Source organism: Polypterus senegalus, chromosome 3 (genome assembly GCF_016835505.1).
Source record: "Polypterus senegalus isolate Bchr_013 chromosome 3, ASM1683550v1, whole genome shotgun sequence".
Taxonomy (NCBI): Eukaryota; Metazoa; Chordata; class Cladistia; order Polypteriformes; family Polypteridae; genus Polypterus; species Polypterus senegalus.
The window spans coordinates 264,434,287-264,455,307 of NC_053156.1; the positions used below are offsets into that span (position 1 = coordinate 264,434,287).

At 37.8% G+C, this 21,021-nt stretch overlaps 2 protein-coding genes across 2 annotated transcripts in view; one reads left to right on the forward strand and one right to left on the reverse strand.

The window, feature by feature from the left end:
- The window catches only part of lbr (lamin B receptor), an 83,743-nt gene extending 66,666 nt beyond the window's left edge, over positions 1-17,077 (forward strand). Inside the window, exons 13-15 of the mRNA XM_039749067.1 lie at positions 2,654-2,734; positions 2,812-2,934; positions 15,511-17,077. Of these exons, the coding sequence (XP_039605001.1) occupies positions 2,654-2,734; positions 2,812-2,934; positions 15,511-15,671 (365 nt within the window). The 3' untranslated portion in view covers positions 15,672-17,077. The remainder of the gene's footprint in view (positions 1-2,653; positions 2,735-2,811; positions 2,935-15,510) is intronic.
- A 22-nt stretch (positions 17,078-17,099) lies between these two features.
- LOC120526665 (dynein heavy chain 6, axonemal-like) overlaps positions 17,100-21,021 on the reverse strand; it is a 234,043-nt gene continuing 230,121 nt past the window's right edge. Inside the window, exon 81 of the mRNA XM_039749820.1 lies at positions 17,100-17,392. Coding sequence (XP_039605754.1) covers positions 17,177-17,392 — 216 coding nt within the window. The 3' untranslated portion in view covers positions 17,100-17,176. The remainder of the gene's footprint in view (positions 17,393-21,021) is intronic.

The following is a 21,021-nucleotide window of genomic DNA, read 5'->3' on the forward strand; positions in this document are numbered from 1 at the left end:
CTTTAAATGTGTTAGTGGTCTGTTTTTGTGTTAATTTTCTGGGCAGTTGTTTTCAAAAGACCACATTAATATTGTTTCTTGAATGTTCATTTAATGTTGGTTTTAATATTTTTATATACAGTGTTTTACAAAAGATTTCAATACTTGTTAAATTAAAATTTAATGACACCAGGGGACTTCACTCGCCAACCTCTCCCGAGACTGCACTATGCACCAGCCACTTTGCGTCTCTGCTGCTCGCATATGTGGATTTTACTGGCACCAAACAACAAATATCTTAATTCTCGCAGATACACCTCTTAATTGGGAAGAAACACTACTTTTCCTGATGGTAACACGAATTAGACGATCTACAAGTCTCTGACTTAGTTTAAATCCGAACAGTATATTCAATCTCTTTTCGCTGTTCCGTTATTTCACCGAGTAATAATTTCCGTTTGTTTGCATTAATGCGATCTTTACCATCATTTTTTTTTGAGACGTTCAAATTTTAGTACTTTCATTATCTCTAACCTGCTCTGCATTTGTATCACGCTAACGTTATTGAACCTCTTTACGATGTTTTACTTTGTCATCTACTCTTCGTCTTTTATCTCAGGCCCCAGGTGTGATTAAATCTCTTGGTACAAAGTCTTGTCTCGCAGGACATGACATTATCTGTCTTGTCCCAGGCTAAAAAGTCTCATCTTATCCCAAGATTCTTTTATTATAATAGAGAGATTTGTAGCATTTAATTGTACTACTTCAGTAATAGTATTTTTTCATACATAGGGAAAAAACTGTTGACTGGATTTAAACTTCTTTACTTTTTATTGTTTACAGAACTTTATTCTTAACTTTTACAAAAGATTGCATTACTTGAAATAGTATTTGTATTTAACGACTAAAATTTCTATGTGTTTCAATCAATGCAAAGACTTTAATGTGTATATTAATTGAAATTTATTTTAGAAAAATTGAGTTTCATTATATACTGTATTGGATATAAAATTGTATGAGCCAACTTTACTTTTAAGCAGTTTGTATCACGAGATAAGTGTTCATTCTTTTGCTGATACACCCTGAAGTAACCTGACAAAGCCACAGGTTCCCCATCTGTTCAGAGGAAGACCATATTTTGTTCCAAAATTTGACCATTCCTGTCCTTTACTGGGGAAGTGCCCCTGGAGGCTTTTTTGGGGGATTTGGCACAGCTATGCAAAGTTGCTCCCTATATTGAATTTATTCAGTGAAATTCTGGTATAAAGCTATTATTTTTTTCTCCCACAGAGAATTAATTTAGTAACTGCAGCTTTTCTTTATTCCATCTTCTCAGTGCAAGACACCTCTGCTAAAAGTCTAAAAATGATAGGAAATACGAGATTCCCAAAAAATCAGTGTTTGTGTTCTATTTTTCAAATTAGGACTTCAGCAATTGAACCCTGATAACAACCAAAAGTGAGCTGTCCAGGGGGACCTGTATGCCAATATGCCAGATTTAAATTTGGTGAAATTTGACAATTTAAAATTACTGAGCAAATTATTGTGCATACCAGAGTAATTTGTGTTGCTCTCAGTGTACTTGCTTTTAAATGAATGTGAATCAGTGAAAACAATACATTTCTTCTGTACATTTGCAAATGATATATACAGTATTTATTTTATACTTGTAAAATTCTATTTTTGCAGTTTTAACATTTCTGTGATAATTGTTACTGATTTGGATTTGATTATACATTTAATTAGAAATAATAAATTTTGAATTACAATGTTGACGTTTTGTTTGTGTAACATGACTCTAGAGTGACTGATTAAAAAAGAAAACCCAGGTTTGTTGTCTTACTGATATTTTTAATTTTTTTTAATTTTTTTTTATTATACATCAAGCCATGTTTTTAACTTTCATATAAATCTTAAAGTTTATATCCAGCAGATTTTCTTTTAATAATGATCACTTAATATTATGCTGTAAGAAAAGCTTAGAGGAAAATTGCCAGGCCTTTTAAGTACGTTTTCCTCAGCTCTTTGACAAAAAAGCAGGTGTTTTAAGTGGGAATTAGAGTGGTGCCAAATAAAATTCTTTTTTTTCTTGTTCTGTCGAAGGCAGGCTTTTTTTAATCTTTTTATTTATTTTTTTTCTGTGTCTCATCAGATCATCCAATCATATAGATACAAATGCTTAAAATATTCGTACTAATCTAAACACACATTCTTTCCATTGTATCCAATGATCTAGGTATGTAACTCCAAAACCCACCTGCGTTAGTCTAACTTTACCCATTACAGTGACTGTAGAAAATTCCCCAGTTAGATTTTTACGTAATTTTACACTTGCCTTGTCATTCAATATTTATATAGGTTAGTAGGTTATTATTACCAAGCTAGATACTTCTTGTATTAAAATAAATGCAAAGTATGCTTACAGACATACATTCTAAGTTATTAACTAGAACAGCAGTGAACACTTGATAGTAAATTTCTCAAAGTAAACATGGTGTAAAAATAATAATTTTTACTTTACAGATACTCTAAACTAATAATTCCAGTGCCAAGAATTTTTTAGTCTAGTTTAATAGTTCAAATATTAATTTCCCATGTGCCTCATTTGATATATTTACTATTTTTGAAGCTGCTTGCTCATCTTTTGAAATTCTAATTCTATATGTTTTAATAGGTATTGGATATTTAATTTTTCGGAAAGCCAATTCCCAGAAAAATTTATTCAGAAGAAATCCACATGATTCTAGGGTGGCACGTAAGTGTTTTTATTTTTCTAGTAGTTTTATCTCAACGGTATGTTTGGTGTTAATTTGTTTTATTGTTTTATTAAAGATTTGAAGACTATATCCACTGCAACTGGGAAAAGCCTTTTAGTGTCTGGAATGTGGGGATTTGTCCGTCATCCTAACTATTTAGGTGACATTATTATGGCATTTGCTTGGTCATTACCTTGTGGTAAGTATTTACCTTTTGGAGTTAGGTTTTGGTTTAGTAGATTTTAATTGTGTTTTTGATCCTTGTTGCTGTATTATGTGACAGTCTTTTCTGACTTGGCACGATTTCACTGAAACTTTAACTGTTTAGGTCTTGGAATATGGCACTTTTGGCCATGAATGAAGTGCATTGTAAAAATTATGCGATTTTTAGTACAACTATGCTGAAATGCTGGCACAGGTATTGAATCTCATGCACACCTTGTTTTACAGAAAACACATACACAAAGAAAGTTGACTATTTGTTATTTTTAATGTTGTAATTTAGTAGGCTATATGTAGGCTATAAATTAGTGCAAAAGGGCTCTTTGTTGCTTAAACACCTGTTGATAATTTGAGTACATAGTGAGTTAACTAATCCAAACTCATTATGTCATTAGTCACATTGTTTAAAGTGGAAAGGTGAAACACCCCTTGGTACCTGCAGAAAGATGTGCAACTCACTGTTGAGACAGCGTCATCCAAAAGGCCAAGTTGCCGGTCTAAATGCTGTTTTGCTGGTGGAAATTAACTCTTGGACCATCTTAATAATCAACAATTAATAAAGAAATACTGGCTGCCCAGAGGTGAAATAATGACGAAAGCATGAAATGGAAAGAGGAATACAGCAGAATGTTTCCCGCTGTCCCTCTCTACAGCTTCCAACAGCTACCTGTTTCTTCATTTCCCTTTTAAATTGGGGCACAAATTTGGTTTTCCTGGGTATGACGTTACACTGCATCCAGCCCTGCAATCAGGTCCTCCAATTTACACAGAAAACGGGGGCTGGTGGCAGGATTAGCACCCCAGCCTCCATTATAAAAACCACACACTGTTCCGGTGTGGTGCTGAGATGTCACCCTCTACACTTAGTCCCAATCCAGGTGCACACTCCCAACCTCTCTCTGACACGGGCACATCAAAAATACATATGATAAAAAAATATATATGAACAGAATCTGAGGTAGTAGCAATACTTTTTTTCTACTTTTGAAATAAAAAAAAAAATAAACATTTTGGTCACATTTCACGCATGCACATCTCAAAAATGCATAAAATCAAAAAAAGTGCATAGTATTAGCAATAACTTTAGTTTCCCTTTTGAAATATTAGAGCCTCCCTCCAATATAAAGCGGTGGTCATGACAGGCAAGGGATTATATAGACCTTTTATTGAATGAAACTATGTCATATGAGTAATTAAAACCGTGTGAATGAAAAAGGTTAAATTTGAGTTCCACTACAATTCCTTTCCCATGGAAATTTTTTTTCCCCCAATAAAAAAAACTACCTGAGTAAATGTTTAAGAGCAAAGCACCACGTATGGCGTGAAAGTGGATTAGTACATTTATTTTAATGATTTGTCTTTAAAATGTCTTTGTACAGAGTTCTTGTATGTAAAGTAATGACTTATTCATTATAATTATTACTATTATTTTGTTACTAAATCTTATTTTCCATGTTTCTTTGTTGATGAACTCCCGTTAAAGAATTTATTGGTAGCCAAAAATGACTTAAGTAAAAACTAATGAAGTGGCATTTTTGATACCGTTTTAACAAAGTTTACTGTCTGCCATCAATCAGAGCAGCCCAGTAAAATGACAGTAATACACTTGTAACCTTAAAAAGCAGACATCATCACATCGCTGTGCGTGACAAAACAGTGGCAGGCGACTGCTCGTACATGTTTATTGATGGACAAGCCGACCTTTTGCATGGAGTATGCTTTAAAAATACCAGCTAATTGAATGAGATCGGTGTTATCACTAATTATGAATCTGGTTGGAACAAAAACCTGCAGCCACAGTGTGCCCCCAGGACCGAGGTTGGGAAACACTGCCTTAACACTAGAATTACCAGAACCTACGAAAAAACTTGTAGATCCGTCCCACCTTAAATTGCTTCTCACCTCTCCGTCAGCGTCTTTTGTTCTTTAAATGTGTTGATAAGCACCAAGCAATCTGCTATCACATCCTTAACCGGCACACAGTTTTCTCAGCTCATTTCTGTTTACCTGCGTATCAGTTGCTTGCAGTTGTATAGAGAGAGAAGTAAAGCAAAATCACACATTTATAAATACTATATTGTTATTTGGAACACATGCATTTCATGTGTGTTCCGTGTCTACAACGATCTATGTCAGGGGTGCGCACACTTTTCCGGCTTGCGAGCTACTTTTAAAAAGACCAGGTCAAAATGATCTACCTACATTAAAAATTATATATATATATATATATATATATATATATATATATATATATATATATATATATATATAACACACACACACACAGTGCATCCGGAAAGTATTCATAGCGCATCACTTTTTCCACATTTCATGTTACAGCCTTATTCCCAAATTGATTAAATTCATTTTGTTTTCCTCAGAATTCTACACACATCACCCTATAATGACATCATGAAAAAAGTTTGAGATTTTTGCAAATTTATTAAAAGTAAAAAAATTGAGAAAGCACATGTACATAAGTATTCACAGCCTTTGCCATGAAGCTCAAAATGGAGCTCAGGTACATCCTGTTTCCCCTGATTAGCCTTGAGATGTTTCTACAGCTTAATTGGAGTCCACCTGTAGTAAATTCAGTTGATTGGACATGATTTGGAAAGGCACATACCTGTCTATATAAGGTCCCACAGTTGACAGTTCATGTCAGAGCACAAACCAAGCATGAAGTCAGAGGAATTGTCTGTAGACCTCCGAGACAGGATTGTCTCGAGGCACACATCTGGGAAAGGTTACAGAAAAATTTCTGCTACTTTGAAGGTCCCAATGAGCACAGTGGCTTCCATCATCCGTTATTGGAAGAAGTTCGAAACCACCAGGACTCTTCTTAGAGCTGGCTGGTCATCTAAACTGAGCGATCGGGGGAGAAGGACCTTAGTCAGAGAGGTGACCAAGAACCCGAAGGTCACTCTGTCAGAGCTCCAGAGGTCCTCTGTGGAGAGAGGAGAACCTTTCCGAAGGACAACCATCTCTGCAGCAATCTACCAATCAGGCCTGTATGGTAGATTGGCCAGATGAAAGCCACTCCTTAGTAAAAGGCACATGGCAGCCCGCCTGGAGTTTCCCAAAAGGCACCTGAAGGACTCTCAGACCATGAGAAATAAAATTCTCTGGTCTGATGAGACAAAGATTGAACTCTTTGGTGTGAATGCCAGACGTCATGTTTGGAGGAAACCAGCCACCGCTCATCACCAGGCCAATACCATGTTTTTCAGCGGCAGGAACTGGGAGACTAGTCAGGATAAGGGGAAAGATGGCTGCAGCAATGTACAGAGACATCTTGGATGAAAACCTGCTCCAGAGCGCTGTTAACCTCAGACTGGGGCGACGGTTCATCTTTCAACAGGACAACGACCCTAAGCACACAGCCAAGATATCAAAGGAGTGGATTCAGGACAACTCTGTGAATGTCTTTGAGTGGCCCAGCCAGAGCCCAGACTTGAATCCGATTGAACATCTCTGGAGAGATCTTAAAATGGCTGTGCACCGACGCTTCCCATCCAACCTGATGGAGCTTGAGAAGTGCTGCAAAGAGGAATGGGCGAAACTGGCCAAGGATAGGTATGCCAAGCTTGTGGCATCATATGCAAAAAGACTTGAGGCTGTAATTGCTGCCAAAGTTGCATTGACAAAGTATTGAGCAAAGGCTGTGAATATTTGTGTACATGTGATTTCTCAGTTTTTTTATTTTTAATAAATTTGCAAAAACCAAGTAAACTTTTTTCACGTTGTCATTATGGGGTGTTGTGTGTAGAATTCTGAGGAAAAAAAATTAATTTAATACATTTTGGAATAAGGCTGTAACATAAAATGTGGAAAAGTGATGTGCTGTGAATACTTTCTGGATGCAATGTGTGTGTGTGTGTATATATATATATATATATATATATATATATATATATATATATATATATATACAGTATGTATGTATGTATGTATGTATGTATGTATATATGATAGATAGATAGATACTTTATTAATTCCAAGGAGAAATTCACATAATCCAGCAGCAGTATACTGATACAAAGAAACAATATTAAATTAAATAGTAATAAAAATGAAAAGAATTAAAATAAAATTAATGTTAGCATTTACTCCCGGTGGAATTGAAGAGTCGCATAGTGTGGGGAGGAACGATCTCTCAGTCTGTCAGTGGAACAGGACAGTGACAAAAGTCTGTCACTGAAGCTACTCCTCTGTCTGGAGATGACACTGTTAAGTGGATGCAGTGGATTCTTCATGATTGACAGGAGTTTGCTTAGTGCCCGTCGCTCTGCCACAGATGTTAAACTGTCCAACTTTAATCCTACAATGGAGCCTGCCTTCTTAACAAGTTTGTCCAGGCGTGAGGCGTCTTTCATCTTTATGCTGCCACCCCAGCACACCACCGCGTAGAAGAGGGCACTCGCCACAACCGTTGGTAGAACATCTGCAGCATCTTACTGCAGATGTTGAAGGATGCCAACCTTCTCAGAAAGTATAGTCTGCTCTGACCTTTCTTACATAGAGCATCAGTATTGGCAGTCCAGTCCAATTTGTCATCCAGCTGCACTCCCAGATATTTATAGGTCTGCACCCTCTGCACACAGTCACCTCTGATGATCACAGGGTCCATGAGGGGCCTGGGCCTCCTAAAATCCACCACCAGCTCCTTGGTCTTGCTGGTGTTAAGGTGTAAGTGGTTTGAGTCGCACCATTTAACAAAGTCTTTGATTAACTTTCTGTACTCCTCCTCCTGCCCACTCCTGATGCAGCCCACAATAGCAGTGTCATCAGCGAACTTTTGCACGTGGCAGGACTCGAGTCATATTGGAAGTCTGATGTATATAGATTGAACAGGACCGGAGAAAGTACAGTCCCCTGCGGCGCCCTGTATTGCTGAACACAATGTCAGACCTGCAGTTCCCAAGACGCACATATTGAGGTCTGTCTGTAAGATAGTCCACAATCCATGCCACAAGGTGTGAATCTACTCCCATCTCAGTCAGCTTATCTCTAAGGAGCAGAGGTTGGATGGTGTTGAAGGCGCTAGAGAAGTCCAAAAACATAATTCTTACAGCACCACTGCCTCTGTCCAGGTGGGAGAGGGATCGATGAAGCATATAGATGATGGCATCCTCCGCTCCCACCTTCTCCTGGTATGCGAACTGCAGAGGGTCGAGGGCGTGACGGACCTGTGGCCTCAGGTGGTGAAGCAGCAGCCGCTCCATGGTCTTCATCAGATGTGACGTCAGAGCAACAGGCCAGAAGTCATTCAGCTCACTAGGACGTGATACCTTTGGGACAGGAGTGATACAAGATGTTTTCCAAAGCCTCGGGACTCTCCCCTGTTCCAGGCTCAGGTTGAAGATGCGCTGTAGAGGACTCCCCAGTTCCAACGCACAGGCCTTCAGCATTCGTGGCGATACACCATCTGGGCACAAAGTCTTTTCAGCTCTCTGCTCACCTGGGCTGCTGTAATTGTGAGTGGGGATGTCTCACCTATGCTGGTATCAGCAGAAGGATGGTTGGAGGATGCAGTACTCCGAGGTGAGAGTGGGTTACTGTGATCAAACCTATTAAAGAAGTTGTTCATTTGGTTTGCTCTCTCCACGCCTGTCTCGATTGCGGCACCCGCTCGAGCTGCAGCCAGTGATAATCTTCATCCCATCCCACACTTCCTTCATACTGTTGTTCTGCAACTTCTGCTCCAGCTTTCTCCTGTACTGCTCTTTCACCGCCCTGAGCTGGACTCGGAGTTCCTTCTGCACGCACTTCAGCTCATGCTTATCACCACCTTTAAAAGCCCTTTTCTTCTGGTTCAAAAGGCCCTTGATGTCACTTGTAATCCATGGCTTGTTGTTAGCATAGCAGCATACTGTTCTTACTGGAACTACAATGTCCATACAGAAGTTGATGTAATCAGTTGTGCATTCAACAGCCTCTTCAATGTTCTCACTATGTGATCTCAGCAATATATCCCAGTCTGTAGTTCCAAAGCAGTCTCTCAGAGCCTGCTCTGCCTCAGGGACCACTTCCTGAATGAGCGTGTGGTTGTAGGTAGCGCCCTCACTCTTGGTTTGTATTGAGGCTGAAGCAGAACCAGGTTATGATCTGCTTTCCCAAGCGCAGGCAGTGGGGTGGCGCTGTATGCGTCTATAACGTTTGCATATAGTAGGTCAATAGTCCTGTTTCCCGAGTTTTACAATCCACATACTGGGAGCAGGCAGGTAATGTTTTATCCAGCGTTACATGGTTAAAGTCTCCAGCGATTAGCACAAGTGCCTCAGGGTGCTGCGTTTGTAACTTAGCAACTGCGGAATGGATGATGTCACACGCCATCTCCGCGTCGCGAGGGGATGTAAACAATAACAGCAATCACGTATCCAAACTCTCTGGGCAAGTAATAGGGGCGCAGACTTACGGCCAACAGTTCGATGTATGTATATATGTATGTGTATATATATATATATATATATATATATATGTATATATATATATATATATATGTATATATATATGTATATATGTATGTATGTATGTATGTATGTATGTATGTATGTATGTATATGTATATGTACAGTGGTGTGAAAAACTATTTGCCCCTTTCCTGATTTCTTATTCTTTTGCATGTTTGTCACACAAAATGTTTCTGATCATCAAACACATTTAACCATTAGTCAAATATAACACAAGTAAACACAAAATGCAGTTTTAAATGATGGTTTTATTATTTAGGGAGAAACAAAATCCAAACCTACATGGCCCTGTGTGAAAAGTAATTGCCCCTTGTTAAAAAATAACCTAACTGTTGTGTATCACACCTGAGTTCAATTTCCGTAGCCACCCCCAGGCCTGATTACTGCCACATCTGTTTCAATCAAGAAATCACTTAAATAGGAGCTGTCTGACACAGAGAAGTAGACCAAAAGCACCTCAAAAGCTAGACATCATGCCAAGATCCAAAGAAATTCAGGAACAAATGAGAACAGAAGTAATTGAGATCTATCAGTCTGGTAAAGGTTATAAAGCCATTTCTAAAGCTTTGGGACTCCAGCAACCACAGTGAGAGCCATTATCCACAAATGGCAAAACATGGAACAGTGGTGAACCTTCCCAGGAGTGGCCGCCGACCAAAATTACCCCAAGAGCGCAGAGACGACTCATCCGAGAGGTCACAAAAGACCCCAGGACAACGTCTAAAGAACTGCAGGCCTCACTTGCCTCAGTTAAGGTCAGTGTTCACGACTCAACCATAAGAAAGAGACTGGGCAAAACGGCCTGCATGGCAGATTTCCAAGACGCAAACCACTGTTAAGCAAAAAGAACATTAGGGCTCGTCTCAATTTTGCTAAAAAACATCTCAATGATTGCCAAGACTTTTGGGAACATACCTTGTGAACTGATGAGACAAAAGTTGAACATTTTGGAAGGCAAATGTCCCGTTACATCTGGCGTTAAAGGAACACAGAATTTCAGAAAAAGAACATCCTACCAACAGTAAAATATGGTGGTGGTAGTGTGATGATCTGGGGTTGTTTTGCTGCTTCAGGACCTGGAAGGCTTGCTGTGATAGATGGAACCATGAATTCTACTGTCTACCAAAAAATCCTGAAGGAGAATGTCCGGCCATCTGTTCGTCAACTCAAGCTGAATCGATCTTGGGTGCTGCAACAGGACAATGACCCAAAACACACCAGCAAATCCACCTCTGAATGGCTGAAGAAAACAAAATGAAGACTTTGGAGTGGCCTAGTCAAAGTCCTAACCTGAATCCAATTGAGATGCTATGGCATGACCTTAAAAAGGCAGTTCATGCTAGAAAACCCTCAAATAAAGCTGAATTACAACAATTCTGCAAAGATGAGTGGGCCAAAATTCCTCCAGAGCACTGTAAAAGACTCATTGCAAGTTTTCAGAGCGCTTGATTGCAGTTATTGCTGCTAAGGGTGGCCCAACCAGTTATTAGGTTCAGGGGGCAATTACTTTTTCACACAGGGCCATGTAGGTTTGGATTTTGTTTCTCCCTAAATAATAAAAACCATTATTTAAAAACTGCATTATGTGTTTACTTGTGTTATATTTGACTAATGGTTAAATGTTTTTGATGATCAGAAACATTTTGTGTGACAAACATGCAAAAGAATAAGAAATCAGGAAGGGGACAAATAGTTTTTCACACCACTGTATGTATGTATATGTGTATGTATGTGTATATGTATATATGTATGTATGTATATATGTATGTATGTATATGTATATGTATGTATGTATATGTGTATGTATGTATGTGTATATATATATATATATATATATATATATATATATATATATATGTATATATATATATATGTGTGTGTGTGTGTGTATGTATATATATATATATATATATATATATATATATATATATATATGTATATATATATATATATATATATATATAATGTGTGTGTGTGTGTGTGTGTGTGTATATGTATGTATATATACTAGCAGAATACCAAGGCTTACAAGAGAGAAGTAGTGTGTTAAAGAAGTTATGAAAAGAAAAGCAAACATTTTAAAAATAACGTAAGATGATTGTTAATGTAATTGTTTTGTCATTGATATGAGTGTTGCTGGCATACACAGACACATATATAAACATATATATACACATATAAACCTATATATAAATATATATATATATATATACACATATACACACATACATATATATACACATATATATATATACAAATCTACATATATATATCTACATATATATATATATAGGTGGACTCGATTAAAAAATTAATCCAATTAATTAGAGGCTGTGTAAGAATTAATCTTGATTAATCGTATGTAATCGCATTTGAATTTGCCCCAAATCGCAAATGTTTTTTTTTATTTAAAACGGTTTTAGTGGGCTTACAGAATCAAATAATAGACATGGACATGAATATTGTAAACTGAAGCTGTTTTAATTTCTGGGGGAAAAAAAGCCTTTAAACTGCATTTGAATTCAAAACAGAAACAAAAATATCATCCCTGGTTAAAATTGGGCAGACTTAAAAATAAAGTGGTAGTTTAAGTACATTTTCAGAATAGTATTGTCTTTAAATAATAATAACCAAAATTTCACCATAAAGTGCAGTTTTTCTTCTTAAAAAATAAGTCAGAAACATAAAAGGTAATTTGACCAGCTTACTCTTTAAACTCTGAGTAACATTAGCCAAAATTATTTTGTACATTAGGCTAAAACAGTGTGATCATTGAACATTTTGTAATTAGATGTATTTAGAATTACTAACGGTCACGGAAGTCCAATGATCCCCAGTAAGAGCCACAAAGTCCGTTTCTGTAATGCATCTAATTTTGCTTGCTTTTCAGTGTGCACAAAACCATGCTTTTATCAAGGCTTCGCTCGGGAAGTCGAAATGATCAGTCGTAGGAACGCGCTTTATTCCGACTCTAACATTTTTGTAGCTGTGATGTGTGCATCAGTGTAATGGATGTACCAGGAAATCATGCATTGACAAAAGTTCCGTTTGCTTGGAATTGAAAGTGTGATTAAATGCGTTATTTTTAACGCGTTATGGAGTACATGCATCGAAGCTTCTCAGCTGTGCTTGTGCTAAGAAAGGGAAAATTTTAAAATAACGTAACATGATTCTGCGTTAACCTAATATTTTTCATACGTCCCAAACCAAGGAGATGAAGGTAAAATGAATCGGTAGCGCTACATAGTCAGTACATCCCCTCTCGGGAATCGAACCTCGAATGTCGTTAGAGGCTTAAGACTCTACAATTAGCCACAGCGTGTAGCTTGTCTATGCTAAAGTATGTATTGTAGATCGGGTATATATATACATTTATATATATACCCGTATCGCAGTGGAGAAGTAGAAGTTATGAAAAAGAAAAGGGAACATTTTAAAAATAACGTAACATGATTGTCAATATACAGTAATTGTTTTGTGAGTGTTATTGAATGTTGCTGTCATCAAGGATTTGATTATCATTATTTCTTTCAATCAGGCTCGTATTTGTAGGATGTGTTCAAGTTACATTCCGTGTTTGTCAATCGTTGTAAAGATAAGAGGTTTCATTCATCGATTAGTTCCTTACTGCATCAATAAACAGCTCGCCTTCCTTTTATCTGTGATGTGACAAACTGCATGCACGGTTTTTTTACACTGTCTTCCTTTAGCAGGACATTCACTTTTTCCACCGTGTGCTTTGTTTCGCAGTAGCTGCACTTATGAATATGATTCTATGTATAAGACGCTTCATATTTTTGCTGCCTTCTCAATTGTGTAATTCGGTTTTGTTCAGCACTCTTTGGAACTGTTGCTTTTTGTCTGTGCACTGCGTCAGTTCACGTGAGCCGCTTGGTGTTCTTGCATCGAAGGTTCCCAGCTGTACTGGTGCCATCTCTGTAATGTCAGCTAAGACCCGGCACTTAAAAGTTTCTCTCGCAGTTTCAATGAGTTTGTGCCAAACACCACCCTGACCATCTCATCTTCCTCTGCATAAGCACAGTCCTTCACACCTGAATATTTACCGGCAGTGTTTGTATTGGATTGCCGCTGATGGACGGCCTTATATGGGCAGGCACTAAATTACAAACGCTAGTGGCAGCCTGTCTATGAACTTAATTTAATATCAACTTACGGTTCACGCCGTGCTTTTTTTCCGCAGTAGCTGTACTTATGAATATGCTTGTATGCATCATTTGCTTCATAATGTTTTTCTGCCTTCTCAATTGTGAAATGGCGTTTTGTGCTCATCGCTGTTTGGAGTTCTTCCTTGTTCTCTACGACTTACGTAGGAGGCGTGATGATGTCACACTAAACTCCGCCACGCCATCTCCAACTCAAGACTCCATTACATTATATGGGGAAAAATAGCTTCCAGTTATGACCCTTATGCGTAGAATTTCGAAATGAAACCTGCCCAACTTTTGTAAGTAAGCTGTAAGGAATAAGCTTGCCAAATTTCAGCCTTCTACCTACACGGGAAGTTGGAGAATTAGTGATGAGTCAGTGAGTGAGTGAGGGCTTTGCCTTTTATTAGTATAGATATAGATATAGCATTTTTAATGAAGATAGATCATTTTGACGTGGTCATTTTAAAAGTTGCTGAAAAGGTGTGGTCTCCCCTGACTTAGATTGTCATAGACACGGAACACACATGAAATGCATGTGTTCCAAATAACGATATAGTATTTATAAAAGGTGTTATTTTGCTTGAATAAACAACTCCAAGCAACTGACACGCAGGTTAACAGACTTGAGCTGAGAAAACTGTGTGCCGGGGATGTGATAGCAGACTGGTTGCTGCTTATCAACACATTTAAAGGACAAAAGACGCTGATGGAGAGGTGAGAAGTGATTTAAGGTGGGACGGATCTACAAGTTTCTTCGTAGGCTCTGGTAATTCTAGTGTTAAAGTACGTTGAAATACACAATCCGGTGTCACATTAAGAGACAACGGTAGTGTGAATCCTTGTGGATTTTCTTTCCAGACTGATCAGCTTTTGAACAGCACACTACACATGTGTGATTGACACAAGCATCATTTTCTGATTCTTCAGAATCACTTTTGGTTTCACTGACTGTTTCAGTTTCACTGCCTAAAGACTAATTCACTTCATTATCACTACTTGTATCACTGTAAAGAACATGCAACACCTGGGCTGTTGAAAAGCGTTTCTTACAAGACGCCATTATGAGGCTAGGAGAAGACGTGTCTGTACTGTTGCTCTGGTAACGCTCAGGCTTGATGCTTACGCAAGACACGACTATATTGTTTCCCAAGATACACTCGGCACTAATGCTGTTGGCACTTTTACAGGCCAAGTAATCCTTATTTCTAAGGTTAATGCAAGATGCATCTACATAGTTGCCCGAGTTACACTCTGAACTAACATTTTTAACAGTGTTTTTGCTGCTCAAGTGATGCTTGGGTCTAACGCTAAGTAGGTTAATAAAATTGGCGGCAGTTTTACACCTTTATGCAGTTTGATATGAACAAAGTAATATTTGGGGAAAAATTTTGTTTAGAAATGTGAACTACCATACCAGCGGCAGTGATTAGAAAGTAAATTTAAATAGAATGAGGGAAAGGCTGATGAGAGAGCAAAACACAGTAAGGAAATGGGCTTTAAAATGCAAGATTGTGTCAAGAAGATACTGTTCCGTCTATAGCTACATGACAAAGCCATCACTTTTAATGTAAGGTGTAAACCCTGTCTGTGTTCAAGACCAGTTTTTAAGGGTACGCTTATTGACTTGTGTGTTCTTTGCATTCTGATGATGCTGTCTTTAACTTAGCACTAATTAGGCCAATTTGTATTTATATTCAGTTACCAGTATGTGATATGTGAATTTTATTGTTGTGTTAAAGCAGCCTGAATTTGTTATTCTTGACTTTTAAAAAGATTTTCTTTGAGTTTTTAGCTTTACATTTAGAGTAACCTAATTATACCCAAATGGTTATTTAAATGGTAGCTTTGTGTTTTAAGCTTTAAAATTCTATTTTGGGTCATTGAATGACAATAGTTTTTTGTTTATTATAGGTTTCAGCCACATTCTTCCATACTTTTATGTCTTATACTTCACTTGCCTACTTATTCACCGGGAAGCCCGCGATGAACACCAGTGCAGGAAGAAATATGGATCGGCGTGGGACGAATACTGCCGTCAAGTTCGGTACCGTATCATCCCTGGCATCTACTAGAGAACCACCTTAAAAGCAAATATAGTACTTCCAAATGCTGTTTTCTCATTTAATTTTTCAAAACCATAATTCAGTTTGTTTTAGCAAAAGAAACAAGCTAAAAATTTATATTTTGTGCTACTGAAAACCACTTTGACAATTGTGTGTAATTCTGAGAGTCATTTGAGCTTAGGCAGCTTGGCTAAAATGAATTTATACTCAAGAGCTACTTAGCAAAGCTTCTTTCCAGATTGATTTACAAATAAATTACGTAAATAGCAAAAAAGGACTGTTTAATCACACTGTATATTTAGATGTATATAAGTATATGTATGTGTGTGAGTGCGCGCGTATACGCTTTTTCCAAAGTGGCTTTAGAGCTATTGCTCTGCTAAGGAAATTGTTAACAATGGAACATGCAGTGCATCGATCTGTGTGACCTGCATTGCTTGCACTTTGTTGCAATGATAAAATATTGTAAATGTAATCTTTGATTTATTGTAATGAATTGTGTGTATAGATTTTCATTGTAATGCTTATGATCGCTCAGGACACAGATTTTAAAACTACAGTTCACTTAAAATAACAATTTACAGTTTTTCTGTACATATTTGTAATATATGATATGGTGCATGGTTTTAACTTGTGGTAGTAAAATACTATATTATATTTTAGTCTAATTTGTTGCTTTCTAAATATTAAAAAAAAAAAAAAACTTTACCTTTATAATTCATTTTACCAAGTAAATTGGGCAGCAAAAGTTGTTAGTGGCAAATTTCAGCCCAGATTAAGTTCTGTGTTTCTTAAAAAGAAAACTAAAGTTTTTAAAATGTCTCACGGCTTTCTAGTATAAATCCCACACATTTGTGAACCATGTTCAAACTATATATTTGTATAAACAATGCTTTAATTTCCACATGAACGTCACATCTTCACAGTAGCCTATAGCTTTTTCTTTTTCTTTTTTTCCTCTCACGAAATCTGTTTCCTGTGTGTTTTCATGTTGAATTATAGCATTCTAGGCAAAATGTGTCATACAAAAAATTGTAGTTAATACATAATTCAAATGAATTGATGACTAGCTTTGTAAATGTATTCATGTGACTGAAGAAACTGTAAATAATGTATCCCATCTTAAATGTGAAGTTTTATCAGGTTGTTTTTTCCCCTTCATTTTAGAGTAGTTTTATTTCCTATAACAAGTTCTTCCAATCCCCCAACCCCCCTCATCCCCCAGGGTTTTACAGTTCTTTTACTTTTTAATATTTTTGTTTCTTGAGTGACCATAATTAAGTCTACATAAATATTTGAATCCAAGTTTTCATGATATGAAGTAGCTTGTGCTTTGCTGCACACTGGGTGCAGTTATATAAATGCAGACTGTAACTATTTTTATATTTTGTTACAAATAAACATTTACAAAAAGACTACATTGTATTTTTTCCATATATTTTATTACTTTAAAATTCAGAGTTCTGAAGAATTAACTTTCCCTTCAATAAGCATAATTTTGAATTTCAGTTGGTTCATTCATTCAGTTGGCACAGTAATGCAGTTCCTCTTCTTATCCACTGAGTGGCTGGTGCTTTAGTTGGTAAATTTAAGGAAGTTACAAAATTTGTAGATAACCCTGTAGATGAGAGATTTCCAGTTCTCTTTGATGTCTGATAAACTGGACATTCATAATGCATCTCTTTTGACCCCTCGCCACTTAAGGCAAAAGATGAGTTTTCATTTGACACCTAAGAAACAACAATGGGGGGGAAATTAGCTGGGAAAAATCCGAGGACTGCCTGTCTTACAATAGCATACATAACACTTAGCTGATACTCATAGTAAAGTCTGACTGCGCTTTTCTATTATCTCCTTAATTATTTCAGGGGTTTTTTTTTCCCCTCCTGGATAATCGCAGTTCACCTTCATACAAAGTATTGGTCGAGCTCTAGGATGAATAAAGTGTGCGGATTCTAGAGTCCATATACTGCGGAGGCTTTAGCTAATTTCCAAAGAATTTTCCAGGGCAGTGAATGTGGACCAAACTAAAGGAGGTGATATTTTGAAAATAAATTATGTCTACTTCCAGAATGTATTGTTGTGTGATTACTATAGCCAAGTTGCTTTAAAGCAAACAAAGATTTCTACACTGATGTTCTTCATATCAGTGCACATGCGCTCATACAGCACTCTCTGTACATGAATACATATACATTATGGCATTATACTACAGTATATACAATTTGAATAATGCACATCAAGCAATAGTGAGTATGGGGAACATGTGCAGTACCTGCCTAGTTTTGCCGGGCCAAGTGCAAGAATGGACGTCTGGGTATAACCCGATAAAAACTTTGCAGTGAATAGCAGCTGCTACAAAGGCTATACTCACAGGGCTTCTTCCTAAAATAGTCATCCCCAATTTCTCCATTCAATGCATTTGTAACCGCCAAGGTTTCAGGGAAAGAGAGTAAAAAGAAGTGGAGCAAAAATCTTGATGCTGACACAAAATAAAAAGCTAAAATTGCTGTTATCAATTCATGAGTTCAGCAGCACAAGGCAACTGAAGCTTAATGATTTATTTGTATGTTATAATGAAGACTGTGATGTGGGAAAGATGTGTAGCAGGTTAGGGTGATAAAGGATTAAGATTGAAACGTACTCACAAGTGAGGAGAGTGTGTTGTGCAGATGGAAAGAGTACTTTGAGAGGCTGATGAATGAGAGAGAGAAGAGGTTGGATGATGTGGAGATAGTGAATCAGGAAGTGCAATGGATTAGCTAGGAGGAAGAAAGGACAGCTATGAAGAGGATGAAAAATGGAAAGGCCGTTGATCCAGATAACATACCTATGGAAGCATGGAGGTGTTTAGGAGAGATGGCAGTGGAGCTTTTAACCAGATTGTTTAATGGAAACTTGGAAAGTGAGAGGATGCCTGAGGAGTGGAGAAGAAGTGTACTGGTGCTGATATTTAAGAATAAGGGGGATGTGCAGGACTGCAGTAACTACAGGGGGATAAAATTGATGAGCCACAGAATGAAGTTATGGGAAAGAGTAGTGGAAGCTAGATTAAGAAGTGAAGTGGTGATTAGTGAGCAGCAGTATGGTTTCATCCCAAGAAAGAGCACCAAAGATGTGATGTTTGCTCTGAGGATGTTGATGGAGAAGTATAGAGAAGGCCAGAAGGAGTTGCATTGTGTCTTTGTGGACCTGGAGAAAGCATATGACAGGGTGACTCGAGAGGAGTTGTGGTATTGTATGAGGAAGTTGGGAGTGGCAGAGAAGTACGGAATAGTTGTACAGGATATGTAAAAGGGAAGTGTGACAGTGGTGAGGTCTGTGGTAGGAGCGATGGATTCATTCAACGTGGAGGTGGGATTACATCAAGGATCAGCTCTGAGCCCTTTCTTATTTGCAGTGATGATGGACAGGTTGACAGACGAGATTAGACAGGAGTCCCCGTGGACTATGATGTTTGCTGATGACATTGTGATCTGTAGTGATAGTAGGGAGCAGGTTGAGGAGACCCTGGAGAAGTGGAGATATGCTCTAGAGAGGAGAGGAATGAAGGTCAGTAGTAACAAGACAGAATACATGTGTGTGAATGAGAGGGAGGTCAGTGGAATGGTGAGGATGCAGGGAGTAGAGTTGGTGAAGGTGGATGACTTTAAATACTTGGGATCAACAGTACAGAGTAATGGGGTTTGTGGAAGACAGGTGAAAAAAGAGTACAGGCAGGGTGGAATGGGTGGAGAAGAGTGTCAGGAGTAATTTGTGACAGACGGATATCAGCAAGAGTGAAAGGGAAGGTCTACAGGATGGCAGCTTTACCAAAGCCATGGCACTTCAATTTGACGTTACTTCAATCTCTTGTACTGCAGTGATATAAACAGCACATGGGTTGGCTTGTATTTATTAAAGGAGTGGGATGGTTGAAGTACTTACAGTACAGTTGTCAATTTGCACACTCTTATGGAGCCCCTGAGGGGACATGGTGCTTTTTGTTTTTCTTGGAAAACATTTGGTGCTTACCACTCACTATCTCATACCCACCTCTTATGTAGCCTGTGTACCAGATACTTCAGTGTTGCACCAGCTAATATTGTGTGTGCGCCACATACGTTCAGATGAGCACCAAATACCATTGTGTGTGACTGTACACCATTTTCTGGAAAAAGGAAATACAGTGGAACCTCGGTTTACGAGTAACTTGGTTTTACGAGTGTTTTGCAAGACGAGCAAAAATTTTTAATTAAATTTTGACTTGATAAACGAGCGATGTCTTGCAATACGAGCAGTATGGATACACTTTGTCTGCTGAGCGTCATGTGATAACAACTGAGCTGATGGTTCTTCTCTCTCTCTCCTTATCTCGTTCGCTTGACCAGCACCTCTCTCTCTCCTTATCTTGCTTGCTTGCTCGCCCAGCGCGTCTCTCTGTTTACTACAGCATTGTGACGTGTGTGTGTGTGCGCTGTGAAGTGCGAGTCCCCATCTTGCTCCCCAAAACACGAAGCTGAGTCTCAGTACTTTTAACACTAGCTTTATTCAGCTTGAAACAGCAACAGCGCTGTTATTTATTGCAGCGGGATCTTTATAATGTTCCTTGTATGACCCATTGACGACAGGTGCTTATAGCATGTCTGCGATCTTTTTGGATACGCTTATACGGTGAACTGCTACAGCGCTGGGAGACTGCGATTGCTTTGGGACACTCTTCCGCGTGTCTTCCTGTTGGGTGGAATCCCACATGAGCTTAGAAACTCACACCAGCCATGATTCTTTTTAAAGGTAAAGTGCAGGTTAATTTGTATTATGTATTTTACTTTATATTTTGTCTTAATCATTTTTATATGAATAGTTTTGGGTTGTGGAACGAATCATCTGAGTTTCCATTATTTCTTATGGGGAAATTTGCTTTGATATACGAGGTGTTTTGGATTGCGAGCACGTTTCCGGAACGAATTATGTTCGCAAACCAAGGTTCCACTGTATTGGTAAACTGTTTGTTTTACTCAGAGGTTCAAATTGATTTAACTCCTTAGAGCGTATATTAAATGTTGCAGTCATCTGCAAGATGGTGTATTTTATTTTTTTCCATCACTGTAATCACAATAACATGATAGACAATTGATATATGAATACATTAATATTCAAATTTGGCTTTTCAACAAAGGCATATCTCTTGTAAGAAAACAGTGAGAATTAAAAATGGCCCAATTTGGATGTAACTTTTCACATGAAGTTTAATACCACAGTCCATTAGTGTAGATAAGTAAGTGTGCCACGTTTTCCAGAGAATTAAACTAGTGTACTCACATTGGACATGGCAAACTTCTCATGTAATGAATATATGAAGTGTTTATTCCTTTCATAA